The sequence below is a fragment of the Parasteatoda tepidariorum genome, chromosome 5 (assembly GCF_043381705.1).
Source record: "Parasteatoda tepidariorum isolate YZ-2023 chromosome 5, CAS_Ptep_4.0, whole genome shotgun sequence".
Lineage (NCBI taxonomy): Eukaryota > Metazoa > Arthropoda > Arachnida > Araneae > Theridiidae > Parasteatoda > Parasteatoda tepidariorum.
The window spans coordinates 2,245,707-2,263,557 of record NC_092208.1 but is presented as its reverse complement, the minus strand read 5'-3'; the positions used below and the strand labels follow the sequence as shown (position 1 = coordinate 2,263,557).

Genomic DNA, 17,851 nt, shown 5'->3' with positions numbered 1-17,851 from the left:
AATCCCTAAGGAAGTATTTCAGATTGAAACACAAAATTATCACCCATGAGAAAAGGCACTATATAAAGCCTGTCTGCTGATCAAGTTTCTGTATCAGGGCAATCTAAAATCTTTTCATACATTTTTTAAAAATTAGACAGAGAAATGATTTCCTTCATAGTTGCCAACCTTAGGAATCAAAAATTTGGAACACTATATGCGACGCACCAATTACGAGAGCAAGACAAAAATTTAACTATTAAATAATAACATTAATAGACATATATTTATATATCCTATGTAAATTAATAAAACAAAACTATAAACACTATCTTTTGTGGGAAACTTATGATATTAATATTTTATAATTAGGAATACCGGTATAATAGATTAAAAACAAACATTACCTATTAATATATAATTATTTATCTCCAAATTATAAAACACAGGTAAATAATAATCTACATCATAAACAAATATTTCTGATGCAAGTGTTTAAGTACTACAATAATTTTTTTAAAAAATAATAATAGTTATTTAAGATTTAGTTTAGTGAAATGATCAGTGCGTAACAAAATCTTTGAATCAAAAATAAGCACTTTTTAAAAACTTTTCAAGCACTCAAAAAATTCATATTCAATCAATGATATTATTGAAAAACAATAACTTTTTATAAAAAGTTTTAGCGTTAAAAAACACCCAAAAAGAAACGGGCGTAAATCGAAAGAATCAGTACTTTCCCACATCACTGAGGGAATTCAACTTGACCCTTAACCCCTATGTCAAAAAAAGTGTTAGAAGTAAAATAAAATAAACAAGAATAAAATTAAAAAGAAAAACATTTCATAAAAATCTGATATTCTCTATCCGAATTGGAGCACTCTGGTTTTGGTTTCAAGTGTGCGCGCATGTGCAAGTCATAACGTGGGTACGACATGAAGTCCGCGTGAATGATTACGTAGCAAACTCCCCATTTTTCGAGAAATGCATGGGATCCACCAGATATCACTGAAGGGGGAAAAAAATTATTCGGAAAAAAGCACTTTTTAAAAACGCCAGCTGAAAAAAGCACCTTTAAAAGCTTTTAAAAAAGAAATCCTCAAAAAAGCACCTTTAAGTACTTTTTACAAACGCTACACACCCTGCAGCAACAGCTATTGAAATAGTATTTTCCAATAAAAAGCTACTAAAAATTAATTCTGCAAAATAATCACAGGAAGCGCGCTTGCGGCCATCAGAACAAGGGATTGGTTTAAAAGCAAAAAGACTGCAATTTTACGAAAATACGGATTTTTTATAAATTAGGAACAAACTGAAAATTCTGAACAGTTGGCAGCTATGTTTTCTTCAGTGCATATGAAATAGTTCGAAGTTTTATTGTAAACAATAATAATAATAAAAAAAAGATATATTGGGTACTGAGACCCCCTTAAAAAACGAAAATTAGCACATTTAAACACATTTTTTTAAAAAACGATATGGCATTTAGAAGGATAGTCTGAAGACACAAAATTGAGACAATGTTTTTTACTCAACTATGTTTATTAAAATACACAAAAACATGTTGCAGTTACAGAGATCCAAATTAAATGTGAAAAAGCTGACAACATGTTAGGGGGATAGCTACACAGTAATGAGTACAAGTATAGCTTTGCCTTTTTGAGTCATGAATAGAAATTCTATGTCGGACAATTATCAAAATTTTTTTTTTAATGCTTTTACAAAATGTAGTTACAAATTCGTAAAAACGGATGACTGCTTTATATAAAAAAGAAAAAAAAGTGTTTTACAAATTTATTGCGCACTACATTCAATAAACATTGTATTTCAACAGAGTTTTCAAAGTCTTATTAAATGCCCTTTTTTTTAAATATTTTTTAACTTATAGTCACTCTTCATTAAAAAAAAAGATACACAGAGGTTATAAACACAAAAAGGAAAAAAATTATTAAGACTAAAATAAAAGCCCGATTTGAAGCTTTGTAGAGTTACTCACTAGTTCACATACATTTAAAATATTCAGAAAAGCTAAAGCACATATGAAGCTTCTAAAACGAACACGTACCTATTTGCAGTTTTTTCCTATTTTTTTTTTTTTTTTAAAGACCACAACATGCAAGAACATACATTTTAAAAAAGTCCAAGAAGAATTAAAAAATTCATTAAGATCTGGATCTTAAACATATTAAGGGTGGCTCAAAACTCAATTAGATATCTAACATATTCATACAAATTAGTTTTTATGAATTGCAATTTATCATCTTTAAAAGTTGGAACTTCATATGAAAATTAGTATAACAAATAATGACACATTTTGAATATGACTGAAAAACTAGCTGAATTAGATTGACAGGGGTCTGTCTAGGTTTTTTTTCCCTTTTTTTTGAGAGGTACCTATTGTGAAAAATTTAGACATAATTTGTGAAAATTAAAAGTTACATTAAAATATCAACACCAAAATGGGGGAAAATAAGAAATTATTTTAAAAAATTATCACTACAAATAAAAATAATTTATGCCTGCCTGGTAAATTTCTATATTTTTTTCCCATATATTAAAAAAAAAATTGCTATTGTAAAATTTGAGCTTAAAATTGTAGCCAAATTAAAAAATCCATTGTCCATAGTTAAATTTCAACTTACTGCATATAACTGTACTAAAACTAAAAGTCATTTTCATTATGAGAACATTTTTGACTAGGTCACACAGAAAAAAGTTTCATAGGGCAAAAAATTTCATTAAAAAAATAAAGGCCTGAAGAATAAATTTATAATGTTTGAATGTTTAGAAATGATGTTCGAATTTTGACTTCCTATATAGTTTATAGACAAACAACCTCGTTTCATTTATAAAAAATAAAAAAACTCTGGGATTTAGTTATTTTATGGGGATATGAATACAAAATTTTAAGAGGCGGGGAATCTTAGAACTTGTATTTTTTGAAGTATTTTGTGAAACTATGGTTTTTTTCTAAAGTTGAATTTGTGTAGGTACAGCTAAACTGTAGTAAGTTTACACTGGACAGACCCCTGATTGACGAAATATAAAAAAACTAAATTTTGCAAGCAGGAATAAAGTTATTTAGGTTTTATGTGGGTGCCACTCTAAAAAAAACTTTCAAGACAGAAAGAAAAAGATTGCAAGACGGAACTTATATTTTTACCAACTAATAAGGTCTAGCGTTGTTTACCAGAATTGATAGCTCACTAACTTCAAAATACAATTTTCCATGATCATATATACTAATTGACTGAGAGCTTTTTCAGGGTGCGTAGCCATAACTTTCAACAAAAAATAAAGATCATTTTAATTCCTTTTTAAGCACTCAAAAATATTTTTCAGACTTTANGAATTTTTCAGTAACTTTAAAAATGCAAAATATTTTTCAGACTTTACATGATCATGATAAAAAAAAAACCAGTTCCTGACAAGAACTTTTTTCTCGATTATATTAGCTATCGTAAGATGACCGAGATTTTTCGGTTTCGACATCAGAGACTGGAAAATGAAGCCTGAAATTGAGAACATCAAGCAAAATGCGGCAGTTGCACAAGAGAGTGCAATAATCTCACCGAACCCAGCTCGGTAGACGCACATACGGACTATGAAGTATTTTCATCAAACACTTTAAATGAATGGCGCATTCATACGCTACGGACCGACAGTACGCCAAAATGATTTGTGGTTGAATGAATTGTGAAAACGTTGAATAGAACAATGTGAAAAACATAGTTGTGTAAATCAAAAATAAACACTTTCAGCACATTTTAAGAAATCTACGCCCCATGTTATTTTATCCAACAAAAAAAATTAATTTATTTATATTTTTTTATAGCAAACAGAAATAAAAAATTAATAATAAAAACAAAGGGGAAAGAGATTAATTGAATTACTTAATCTCAAGACAGTCCTCGGAGAAGTGAAGAGTTGCACCCATGTTTGTAATCCATAATGAATGAAAAGATTTAAACAACGGTTCAAGAACATAAATCAGTAGTAAATACATAAACGTACAGGACAAGAAATTAATTCCCCTAAATAGAAATTTGAGCCACCCATAAAAGTTCTGATGGAAAAAAGAAAAAAAAAACATATTGCAGAAAAAGATGAGAAATAAGAGAACAGCAGATCTAGGCAGAAGAAAATGAACTACAATAGATATACATAAGTAATAAAATACATCAACATTACATTTATTTCTGAGTACGATGATCGATCGGGGAGCCTTGATTATTTACACTTAAGGTAGAAAATAAATTCATTGGATAACACACTGTTTGTGGCCGTTCCTTATCTTCAATCGAGATTTTGGACGATACTTCTCCAAGTATTGCAACTGTTTGGCATTAATTGCACCCCTTCTCTTCCTACAAAAGATAACACAATCAATATCCAAACAATGAAACAAAATTATTACCATTCATTTATTCAGGGGTGATCAACTCAAAAATCCTGAAAATTTCATGAGTAAAATCATTAACGACCCATTTCAAAAAAATAAAAACCTCTGTATAAATTTAAATCAGTGATATTTTCAAAACACTTAGTTCTAAATAAATCATATGTAGCATAATTTAATTCTTTATATAATTTTTTAAAATTTTATCCCAGTCAATGAACAGATTTGATCCAACGTGCGTATCTTACTGTGAATGACTGATATAGGTGACGTTGACTTCCACCGGTAAATGTTGAGAATCGCTTTGGTAAAAGTCAGACACATTTAATTTTATAACCAACGTTGAAAAGCAGACCCAATTTCGGGTTTACGGCTTCTTATGTTCGACTCAGTAGCTTAGTCATTTTGAAGCAATCCAGGAGACAAGGAAACTCCTGGATGAGTTTCCCCAGAGGTATTGAGNCAGTAAAAATGTCTTCTTCATTGCTTGATATTTCAGAGGAAAGTGCAATGTTGACCACAGTTCAAAAATGACTTTCGGAAAAGTGAATCACATACGCGATTCATCCATCAAACTGTCATGACCCACCTGGACCTCCTAGACCGATAATCACCCCTTTTAACCACAAATTGAAGTGGAAAGGGGAAAGCATACCTTTTGTCCGACCCTCGACACTTTTCGTGGCATCTTTCTAAAATGTGTCTGCCGCTTGTAGTAAGAAACTAAGAGAGAGGGGAAACGCCAGGAGGGTTAATTTTAGGATTTGAAACCAAATTTCACTTTTGTACCAAAAATGAAGTTTAATCAGTCAAATATATGCTTGCTGATCTTTTTGGTAACTTCTTTATCCTGCGCTCATAGAATTTCTAGACTTTATCAGCAACAAACTCAACTAAGTGGTCATTGTTATTACTGAAATTACCACTATTTCAAAAGTTTCACAAACTTTGAAACAAAGAATGATAACAAGTTTCAGGTTACATGGGAAATTGCAGAGGAATAATTTTCACCATGACAATGTGAGACCTTCAGAGACAGCATGGTTCAAATATTACTTGTAAATTTCTATAGAAAAGTAAAATTGTCTGCTTTTCAAAAGAAAAATCTTTCTGCAAGAACTAACGTTCTGCGACAATGTCGCTGTGATTCTGCCACGGGCGAAACACAAGGTCTTTTTTTTGTAGTCTTGTCTACCGTTGCATGTTACCACTACTGCACAGCATATTCTTGACACTTTTGTGACAAAATATTGATTAATCTTGAAAAGTACATCTTTCAAGCACAAAAGGTTAAATAACACAAAGATTGAATTAAACTTGTCTTAGGAAAATTTATTTTAAATTAAATATCTGTTTAATATTTGAATGAATAAATAGAAATAATAAACAGACAAAAGTCAAATAATCGTTTAATTAAATTTAATGTGCAACACAAGAAAAATATTATATATACATAATAGAGGAATTTAAAACTTGAAAAAAATTCAAAGAGATTATGTATTCAATAAAAGATGAAATTCTTTAAAACTAATAGAGATAAGGGAATATTTTTTAGGAAATGTTTTGAAACATAAAAACTAGAAACAAAATAAAAATTACAACTATTTGAAATTAACTGAATCGCAATGTAAAAATATAAATAATGATGCCTTATTTTTATGCAGACTCTCATGTTATAATTAAAATAACTGTTTTCTTTAGTAAATCTTTTAAGCAAAATAAGTTTCAGCACAAAAATGAAATGATAAAGCTGTTTAAACTATAATTTCTTAAAAAACTGAGGTAGATTATTTATAAAAACTGTATAATAGTCCAAAAAGAAAAACTCAACTAAGGTGAGATTATATTATAAGAAATCGTTCAAAGTTTTTTTTTTCTTCATAAAATGTTTCACTACTTAAAAGCTTGATAATTTTGTTTAGTTTTAATAAAGCTTTTACAACCAATCAATTCAGGGATGGAGTTTTGGACGTCCTAAACTGGTTTTGGACATGAGGATTTTACTGTCCAAAACCTTGAACATTGGCAAAAATTCTATATGTGTAACCATTGTACACATAATAATTACATATATTAATAATTATTTAATACTTTTTATACAATTTGCTTTAACTTACGAAAGGAAAATAATATAATAGAATAGAAAAAGATTTATAACTTTTAAAGCTCCACAATTCATTGAACAACAAAAGTGAATATCTTATCCCTTAAATATGAATAAATATGCTTTTAACACTGATAAATAATGTTTTTGCATACGGATAAATAAATGCAATATTAAAAATAATAAACTTTTTTAATAAAAACAAAAACTTGTTCAACTTCTTGTTCAAAAATTAACCTTTTATTTTTCATGATATTTTTTAAAAATTTTGACATAATTTGAATAAAGGGGTTTTGGACAGGACGGTTTAAGCCACGGATTAATCCATTCAGTCCTAAACCTTGCCTACTCTGGATATAGTACAAGGTAGTTTTCATTTTATTTAGTTGTCTGCATTGTTATTATTATTAAATAAAGAACATATGTTAAGTTTTTATATTTAATTATGAATGTTGTTACTTTCCATTCTTTCATATTTTATAATAAACTTATATTAATAAGAAACTTTTATTATAATATTAATAATAGATATTTTTAATAAAACAAAAACTTTTCCTCATTCTGCTTTTTTTTTTAGCAAAAATTAACTTTTTATTTTTCACAATATTTTCTTAAAATTGTGACATAATTTAATTAAAAGGGTTTTGGACAGAACGGTTCAAACCGTGGATTAATCCATTCTATCCTAAACCTTTCCATTTCTGAATAAATTTGTTTTAACTATATTCAAAATACTGAGCATGATTAATAATAAATCAAATAAATTAATTATTTACATACTTCGGTTAAAATAAAAATAAATATTTGACCAAAGTACTATTTGTTGCACCAATAGAAGCACTTTTCAGATAAAAATGAGTTTCTTGAGATTTTTAGAGTAAAATTCTAAACATAGATTCTTGTCATTTAAAGAAGCACAATTGTGAACATAGTTTATAAATTTATTTACATCTTTTTATATGCACGAAGAACTTCTGATAAATTCAAAATGAATTTTTTTTTTTAGAAAACCAGAACTATTTCCTACCTAAACTTCTATGGTAAATAAAAATGTGTTTATTAAATTTAATTTAATTGTATAGATGAATTTAAATTAAAAAAATAATTCTTTAATAGAAAATGGAAGTAACAAAATTATTAATTGCTGATACAGTACAGAACCCGTTATCCGGAAATCAGAAAACCGGAAAACCAAAAAACCGGAACGAAATTCGATAAATTTTTCCGCCATTTTAAAAAAAAAAAATCTTTTTCCTCATAAGATTTTAGGATTTTTCTTTCTATTTTGAAAGATCATTACCTTACCATTATTTTGGAAATAATCTTTAGTGTATTACTTCATTGTTTTTTCTTCTTTTTAAGATTATTTCCAATAATTTTTTATTTTTTTTAGTTAGGTTTAACAATAAAAAAAAACGGCTTTTTGTAGCGATACAGAAAACCGGAAAAATCAGTTATCCGGAATAGCGATGGTCCCGATCGTTCCGGATAATAGGTTCCCTACTGTACTACTAGGGAAATCATTGTGTATTCTAAGAATTTAGCAATTTTTTTTTCTTTTTCAGAGAGTTTCTCAAATCAAATATCAAACACTTGATATGGCAGTATTATAAACATTTTCTCATAAATTTAAAAAAAGAAAACATCTATTTCTCAAGATAGTACTATGAAAAATTCTCAAATCTCTCTTTTGTGAATCGCAATGTGCGATTTTTAAACTACTAGAATGAAAATTGTTAGGCATGATTCTGAAATTACTTAATTACGTATCATGTTATATGATTCAGAAATAACTTTAGTTGGAATCATGATGTGTTAATCCTGATGAATAATTTGAAAATCACTTTAAAGTAATATTCAATATATGATTCATAAATCACTTTCATAGAACATTTTATATGAATTCCGATCCGTAAATCAAGAATCAGTTTAATGTGAATCACAATTTTTATTCATACTCAATGAAACCTGTAAAACTAAATTTTATTAATTAGCAGTAAAAACTAAATGTAAAAATTTGGTTATAAATGATTAATTAAAAACACTTCATACGTAAATTAAAAGAACAAATAGGATAACAATATTAACCTGTTGTAATAACGAAGTAAACACATTGAGCATATTTTGAAATCGATTAAGCACTATATATCAATCGAAAACTATGACTACAAACTTAAAACTTGTTAGAAATTTCAGCTTTCAAAACATCAAGAGAGATGAACAATAATCGGGTGTGAAAAATCTAGGAGAGAAAAGTTTTGCATCTTTTCACTTCAAGCATTAAAAATTGTACCTATCAGAATTTCTATAATTTTCCTTTGAATTTATTTATTATTTTTTTACTGCTTTTTTGCAAGATTTTTTCCCCAAAAAATTCAAAGACTTTCAAGGTTTTTCAAGTACCATGGGAACCCTGTGGTACAAGATTCAAAAGAGGATATGCTGTGCCAAACAGTATGTTAATGCAGATTAAAATGTAAAATGCACACTACAATTCTATTTTTGGACATGGAAAATAGTTAACAGTTAGAATATATTTAATAGTCAATAAAATCCTATAAAAGGCGTAGTTATATAAAATACAAGAGATAGGTAAAATGGTGCACGGATAATAACAGAACTGACATTTAACAGAACGATAATGAAAAACTGTAAACAGAACTGAAACAAATTATTTATAGAGTACAAATTTAACTAACTTACTGTCTTATCAATTCTACTGCATCTTCATACTTCATTCCCAACTCAATTAAAGCCAGTGCAACCAAAACAGGAGCTCTGAAAGGGATAAAACAAAGCATAAGAATTTGAAAAGAAAGCTCAAAATATCTATTTGAATTAAAATTTTTATTTGAAAATTTGAAGAACTATATTTTTCAAGAACTAAAAAAAGAGAAAGTAATTATATTTTTGTCACAACAACAACAAAAAAAAAGTGTATCTGATACGCTTTTTCATTTTAGGCGTGACAAACATATAATTATCTTTTTCTTATTTTTAGTATACAGGGTGCGTAGCCAAATATTTCAATAAAAAACAAGCACCTTTTAAGTAAATTTTAAACACTCAAAAAACATTTTTAAGCGCTATATACAGAAACAAAATGCAAAATTATGTTCAAAGATTTTACATGATCATGACAAAATAACTAGCTTCAGACATAGAATGCTTTTCTTGATTATATTAGCCATTATTAAAATGATCAAAAGATTTTTCGGTTTGATATCAGAGGGTGGAAAATGAAGCCTGAAATAGAGAATATCTTGAGAAATGCAGCAGAGTTGCATATGAGAGAGCAATAATCTCACCGAAACCAGCTCAGTAGATGCACAAGCAGACTCACAAGTATTTCATCAAACATGTAAAATGATTCGCGCAAAATGTAAAATGATTGAAAACGTTGAATAGAACAATTTGAAAAGCACACTTTTGCATAATACGTGGTAAGAAAAAAAAATCTCATTTTGGAAAAGAGAAAATTAAGCACTTTTTAAAAACACTCAATGAAAAAAAGCACCTTTGAGGGCTTTTAAAAAACGGAAATAAGCACCTTTAAACACTTTATAAAAACGCTATGCACCACTGTATATCTTAAATATATAGTCTTTTAAATTTCTATTTTATTTATCAGTAGTTTAAGTCAGATGGTCAAAATATTGTTAGGCAATAAAAGATCAAATTTTCCAAAATTGAGATCAAATTTTCCACAGCATTTAGAATTTTTTTTTTAAAATTTCTATTGTTATCAGGCACAAAGCTACATTTAAATTTTGAGCACCCTAGCAAGTATAATCATAAAATCTATCTGGCGATAATACTGTGATAATTTCTACCATGAACTAATTCAAATGAATATTTTCTCAACAACAGAGCTATAGATGATCAAAAGTTTGATCATAAGATACCAGCCTCAGAGTAAAAATACAATAAGTAAATTTAATTAAGTAGGTAAAAAGGAGAATTATCTCTTCTAAAATATGCTGATCAGCATAAAACTGAAACCAGCTTTAGAACAGTAAAAAGAAAAATTATTCATAAACTAACGCGCTGCTAATCAGCAGATTTTTCTAATTTTATCTAAAATACATATAGCCTTGAAGAACTAAGCAAAATTAAAGTGTAGATTTTTATTACTTTCAGGATACCTGCTACATTTCAGATTTTCAAATTCAAGATTTTCCACGACTTAACGAAGTTGCTATTTTCTCCGACAAAAACGCAACAATAAATTTAAAAAAGCATTATAATAACATTAATTGAAATGATAGGTATAACCATAACTGTTATACACTGCATCTTCATATTTATACATTTTAAATTTGAAAAACAGAGTAAAGAAAGAGTTGAAACAATAAAATAGCTGAAAAAAATACAATAGCAAATAATTTCTTCCCTTTTTTTCTGCAGAATTTTATTCTAAAGATACTTTTCTTGTTCATCAGAAAGGAAAGAAATATTCCTCATTTTTCTGTTCTCATTTCAGAATGAAAAAAAATTCGCCAATGACTGGTTTGCTTCAACTAGAATTTTAAATTGATAAAATTAAAAAAAATAATAATAAAAACCAAAACTGTTACACTCTGCATCTTCATATTTATACATTTTAAATTTAAAAAATAGAGTAAAGAAAGAGTTGAAGCAATAAAATAGCTGAAAAAAATGCAAAAGTAAATAATATTTTTCTTCTTTTTTTCCAGCAGAATTACATTCTAAAGATACTTTTCTTGTTCATCCGAAAGGAAAGAAATACTTCCGATTTTTCTGTTCTAATTTCTGAATAAAAAAATTTGCGGAAATCAAAAATTCTCTTGCTTCAGATAGAATTTTAAATGGATAAAATTATAATAAAAAAACAACAAAAATTCTGAAATTACAGAAGTTTATAAAAGATAATTTGCCCTAGAAATGTTTTTTCTTTTCATTTTTTGGAAGAACATAATCTTTAAAGAACAGAATAAAAGCATTTTATATTTTAATAAAATATGACTGAGTGGGGATTTTGTTACAAATTTAGATCACATTTTAAAAATTAGATTTTTCAGCAACCTAAATCCATGATTTTTTAAAAAATAAATAATTAAAATCGTGACATTTCATGACAAATTTTGTTCAATACAGAAATTCATGACTTTCCAGGTTTCGCGGATACCCTGTATTTAGGAACTGCAAACAGTGTTGTAAAAACTTACCGCCCAAGGCCTGCAACACAGTGAACAGCTATGAAGCTGTCAGGGTAGTCTCGAAAACGTGTGCGGAGGAGATCAAACCAATCGTCCACTATCTTTGCAGGAGGTGGAAAGCCATCATCAAATGCCCAATCCTGTTAAATAGAGAAAAATTGTAAGAAAAGAGATTCACATTATGATAGTGTTAAAACACAAATTAACCTACCAGTACTCTGATTCCTTCAGTCTCCAACAATTCAGTGCTGTAAGTAGGTTCACAGACTCTAACAACATCTTTCACATTCCGTTTCCTCAACTCCTAGACAAAGTTTAAAAACAAAATTTAAGATAAAAAGAAAAGCAGCCAACAGGAAATGTAGTTGATAATACAATGCAATAAAAGGTTTAGTGCAAACAATTCACACGAGAAATTAAGGATTTTTTTTTAGTAAGCAATAAGCATGGGTGATTGTGAGCCCAACTCAAAAATCCTGAAACTTTCTTGAGTGAAATCATTAATGATGCATTTCAAAAAAATTAATGTCTTTATAAATTCAAATTTATGATATTTTCAAAACATGGAATTCTAATTAAATTATATGCAGCATAATTTAAATGGATAATAATGTATAAGTTTACTTTTGTCAAATCACATTTACTATTATACTTGAAAAAATATTTACAAATCAAAGATATGCCCAGTATAAATTCTAGTTCTAATATTTCTAAATAAAATATACAAGAATTTTTATGCATAAATGTGATGGATGATTTCTTAAAACTTCAGGACATTAGGTTTCTGAAAACTTCCGGATCGCGGTTAGCAAAAAGTCCGGAAATACGGATTTTTTCCAGAGCACAATCATCTCTGAATAAGAGAAATAAAATAAGAAAATTATATTACACTAACTACACTGTGGAAGAATTTTTTCGGGCTTCTAGTCATATACCTCTCCAGTACTAATATCTTTCTGCCAGACACTTTTAATAATAACAAATACACATGTTACTAATTTAAAGTAACAGAAGTGCCAAATTCAAAAAACTTTTCGGATAAAACAAAATAATTTTTTTAAATTGAACATGTAATATTTATTTTATTCTACTATTAAGGGCAATATTCTTCTCTCATATTGTAGGGAGAAAACACTAATTATTTCCTTTTTCAAGGTGCGTTGCAAAATCTTTCAACAAAAAACAAGCACCTATTAAGTATTTTTAAAGCACTGTATATACATTAACAAAATGCAAAATAGTTTTCAAAGACTTTACATGATCATGATTAAAATAATTAGTTTTTGATAAAGAATTCTTTTATTGAATATATTAGCCACCATAAAAAGATAGAGATTTTTCGGTTTTATTTCAGAGGGTGGAAAATGGAGTCATAAATTGAGAATATCTTGCAAAATGCAGCAGATTTGCGCATGAGAGTGCAATCTCACCGAACTCAGTTCAGTAAATGCACATGCGGACTCACAAGTATTTCATCAAAGATGCAAAATTATTGGCGCTTTCATATGCTACGGTGAAAATGTTGGAAATGCATTGTGAAAACGTTGGATAGAATAATGTGAAAACCAAGCATTTGCAAATGTAATAAGCAGCGAAAAAAGACACGGTAAAGAAAAAAAAATAGTTTTTGAAAATAGAAAATTATGCACTTTTTAAAAACACCCACCAAAAAAGCACTTTTAAAGCCCTTTAAAAAAACGGAAAATCAAAAATACGTTTAAGCACTTTTTAAAAGCGCCACGTAACCATGTTTTTAGCATTTTGTATATCATCATGACATTAAAAAAAAAAAACATAATATATTTTGAAATCTATAACTAACAAAATAAAAGATTGATTGCAAAATCACTCGAATCGGACTCTTCAAAAAGGGGTTACTAAACACGGGCTTTCATTTTGAGAATAAGATGTTGCAATAAATAATATCGTATTAAAAATAATGACTTTAAAAAACTATGAGAATCAATAGTAATAAATGCATTAAAAAACAGAATTCAGCAGAAAAGAAAACAAAATTTTTTACTTCATTATTCTTAAATGAGAATAGAAAAATTATAAGCATTTTTTTCCCATTCAGATGCGTAAGAAAGGCATTTTTTCAAATAATTTTGAAAAAAAAAAAAAAAAAAAATCTTTCGAAAATTTCTGAAATTGCTACAATTCTGCAACAGGATTAACTACAAGTTTAAAAGCAGCAATAGTTAAAGCAATAAAGTTCAATCTTTTCCCTTTGGCCTTGACTAAATGAACTATAGTTGAGTACCTAGAGGCAGAATCGTGGCGATACTTCGACATTGTGGCAGAATATTACAGATTTCTTACAGAAATTTTTTTCTTTTGGGAAGTAAATAATTTTGGTGGTGTTTTCTGCAGAAATTCTTATCAAACTGCCATACATATTTATATATTGTAACTTCGACGTTTCCGTTTCTTTAAATTAGTCACATGTGTAGTTATTATAATTTTAAGTGTCTTGCAGAGAGATATTAGAGCTAGTCCGGTTCGTCGCAGAAAGTTTAAAAAAATTCTGCCACAGGGATTGAGTATAATTATTTAAGATGCTTATTATATAAATAAATCACTTTTATATATAAAAATATTTAGTTCATAACAGTCGTTGAACAGCTGACATACCATGAAACATACTTTTTTCCCAACGGATTCGGATTTCTGACCCCAGAAACATACGGGATATTATTTTATTTCATAACTGTCGTTGAACAGCCAACCCAATTTTTTAGGTTTACGGCTACTAACGTTCAGCTCTGTAGCCTTGTGATTTTGAACCCAATCCAGAAGACAAGGGAACTTCTGGGTCAAGTATTGTGAGGAATTTGCCTTTGTGGCGGACTTTTTTGATGGAACTAACCAGCATTTGCGTTACATGGTGAGGAAGATCACGAGAACCTCCCACAGTTGGCCTGGCGGCAAAGGGACTCTAGCCCGTGATGCGTCTACCACTGAGGATATTTTACGTCAAAACTGCGGAAGATGTGAGCCGGGTAAGGAATTCGTATTGACCAGTCATCGCTGGGGATTCGAACCAGGTTCACCTCATTGGAAGGCGAATGCTCTATCCCCTGAGCCATCGCCGCTCAGATAAAAATATTAAAATAAGTATTGACAGTCCTAACACATCTTTGAACAACATAAGGTAGCAATTTTAATTATAACACAAAAAGAATCAGTTTCTTCCAAGAAAAGAAACTTTTTCAAGAAATACAAAATATAAATTTTTTTTAAAAAATTCTTTATAAAAGCAATCTAGTTTAAATAATATTTATTTCCAAGCTATTTAAGATATTTTTGAATACATAAAAAGTAAAAAACAACAACAGAAATTTTTTTTAAAAATAAATTTAAAAAATCCAAATAACTAGTCTTTCAGAACTTCACATAAAAGTATAAACTTATTTCATAATTACGTAACAAAGTGTTAAAATAATAAAATTTATTTCAATTAACAAATTGCATACTAAACATAATACATACACTACTACAAATCACATATTTAATTAACAATTATAAATAACATAAAAAATTTTATAATTCAATACTGTTACTAAGTATTGCATTCATTTTCAAACGCCAGTGAATTCGATTGAAAATAAAAAATGTTAGGTATGGAAGTTTTAGAACATCAAATTTTGCTTACAAAGAGCACCAAGTATTACAATTTTACTCATTTTTGTGCATTAAAACAAAAAATTTATCAGCTCTTTTTTAGTCTACTGTATTGCTTTTTTTGTGTACTATTGGTATAGATTTTTATTTTATTTAACAATCTTCCTTGAACAGCCGACTCAAATTTCTAGGTTTATGACTACTAATGTTCAACTCCGTAGCCCTGTAATTTTGAACCTAATCCAGAAGACAAGATCATTCCTGAATCAAGTATTGGTAGAAATTTGCCTTCGTGCCTACTTTCTGATAGAAGTATCTCGCATTTGCGTTACATGGAAAGGGAAACCTCCCACATTAGCACGGAAAAAAAGTTATTTTTGCTCTGCATTGGCAGCGACATCTGGTGACAGTTTTTATTATGAGGACTTGGGACCGGTGTGCCTGAAAGAGGTAGTTAATTTATAAAATGTAAATCGCACTCCCAAAAATTATAGCAGGGGTCTGTCTAGGTTTTTTTAAAAGGTACCTATTTTGTGAAAATTTAGAAATAATGTGTGAAAATTAAAAAATCAACCACAACATGTACACAATATCATTTTAATTAGTATTTTACTAAGTACTCAGGACACTTAGTATATTGAGATAACAGTATACTGAGACAAATTTTTAATATTAACATACTCAGACAAGTTTCGACGTCGTACTTGGTTAATACAGAGTAGTTGTAAAAATAACAAAAATTTAGAAGTATAAATTAAAATGAATATTTTTAGAGATGAAAAAAAGAAATATATATTCAAACATAAATTTATAGCAAAAAATACATAAAACTACAATCAACTTGAATAATAAAATTCGTTAAAAATAATGCTATTCATCTCTTGTTAAATTAGGATAAAATTTAGAATTACAAATATAACTGGGCAAAAGTGACATTTTAAACAGAGTATCTTGCATCTACATTTTCAAAAATTACACAAGATTTGCTTTGTATATAAATTTTGAAAAAAAATCAATTATATTTTTTATCAAACATCATCTTAAAAGTACTAAGATCAAAACATTAACAGGCATAAATTTTGTAGATTATGTTTTTAACACTTAAATTTCCAACATTTAATTAAAATTTGTGTGGTACAATGCCAGGCCAATGGTGACAAAATATTTTTAATGCCCAATTTTTATTTTTAAAATATTAATAATCAGGGTTGGCAAGATTTTTCCACAGATGGAAAAAACCATGGTAATAACCAGGGTTTGTGATTTTTTTGATTTTCTTAAAAAAAATAAAAAAAAATTGGATTATTTTGATTTATATCGGATTTTTTTAAAATTAAATCAGATTTTTTTTTTTTTATTCAATTACACTATAAGAGCTTTAATTTATGATTAAAAAAATATTATAAATGCTTAATCAAAATTAAATTAATATTAAAACTATATTATAACAATATTTTAGAAGCTCTAACTTACTAAAATAATTTTTCATTATAATGCATAGCGACCATTTTGATACAAGGGCATGATTGAAATTAAAAGAAAAGATAAAATAGATAATTCAAAGAATACTACTTTAACTAGTAACACAAAGTTTCAATTAGCACACCATAATTTTAATTTAAAATTGCGATCTCTTTTTTCTTCCTCATATAAATGCAACAGATTGTGTTTATAAATGTTGTCATTCATCAAAAAATAAATATTCAATCTATATATTTTTATGTTAAAATATTCATTTCTAATCCTATATCAAAATACATAAGTTAAGCTAAACATTTAAAAAAAATCTATGTACTCATTGGAATTTTTTTCGCAAAAGAAAATCTGATAATTTCAAAGATACCGTAAACATATTATGAGAAGAAAAAAAATACCAGTTTATAAACCCTACTGCTTCAAATAGACTTTGAAAGGGAAGAATGAAACTATATCAGGAAAAAAATATCTGAACTCAGCTTCTTTTTTTTCTTTCTATTTTTGGAATATTAAGGTAATTTCTTTTTAATATTCCCTCAAGCTTTAGAAACATAGAAATTTCCATCAATAAACTATAATATAGATTTGAATTCCATGCTTTTTTAATCAAAAGGTAGAATTTGAATTAACATTTGCTTTTTTTTCTTTTTGAAAAAAAAATCATGTTTATTTACTTTTTACAGCTACGCAAGTCTATATTAAGACAGCATTAAATATTTACTTTAATCTGTATTTTCAATGTTAAGAATCAAAAGATTTTTAAACATGTAATTTCAAATGTGTTTAACACACACCAAGAAAGAAAGTAATTTCGTTAACTAAAATTAATTAATGCAGCAATTTATTTAAAATAAATTTTAAAACTAAGAAAAGAAAATAATAAAAGTATCAATAATATAAAGCACTGTTTTTTAACTTTTAAAATCAATATAATATATATATATATATATATAAATTAGCTGATTTAAATCAATGATTTTTTTAAAAAAATCATTTGATTTTAATCATGATTTAAATTGTGATTTAAATCAACGAACCCTGGTAATAACCGGTAAAAACCGTCCTGGTAGAAACAGGTTTTTGCCAAGC

The 17,851-nt window shown here is 27.9% G+C and overlaps 1 protein-coding gene across 3 annotated transcripts in view; it reads right to left on the bottom strand.

Moving 5' to 3' along the window:
• Positions 1 to 3,368: 3,368 nt before the first annotated feature.
• LOC107451144 (PRL-1 phosphatase) overlaps positions 3,369 to 17,851 on the bottom strand; it is a 37,213-nt gene continuing 22,730 nt past the window's right edge. For 2 of the 3 annotated variants that reach the window (XM_016067153.3, XM_043055425.2), the window contains 4 exons: positions 11,874 to 11,966; positions 11,672 to 11,802; positions 9,186 to 9,260; positions 4,152 to 4,346 (listed from right to left, as the gene is read on the bottom strand). In XM_016067153.3, coding sequence (XP_015922639.1) covers positions 4,238 to 4,346; positions 9,186 to 9,260; positions 11,672 to 11,802; positions 11,874 to 11,966 — 408 coding nt within the window. In that variant the 3' untranslated portion in view covers positions 4,152 to 4,237. Of the gene's footprint in view, positions 4,347 to 9,185; positions 9,261 to 11,671; positions 11,803 to 11,873; positions 11,967 to 17,851 lie in introns of all 3 variants that reach the window. The other variant, XM_043055426.2, reaches the window with a different exon arrangement.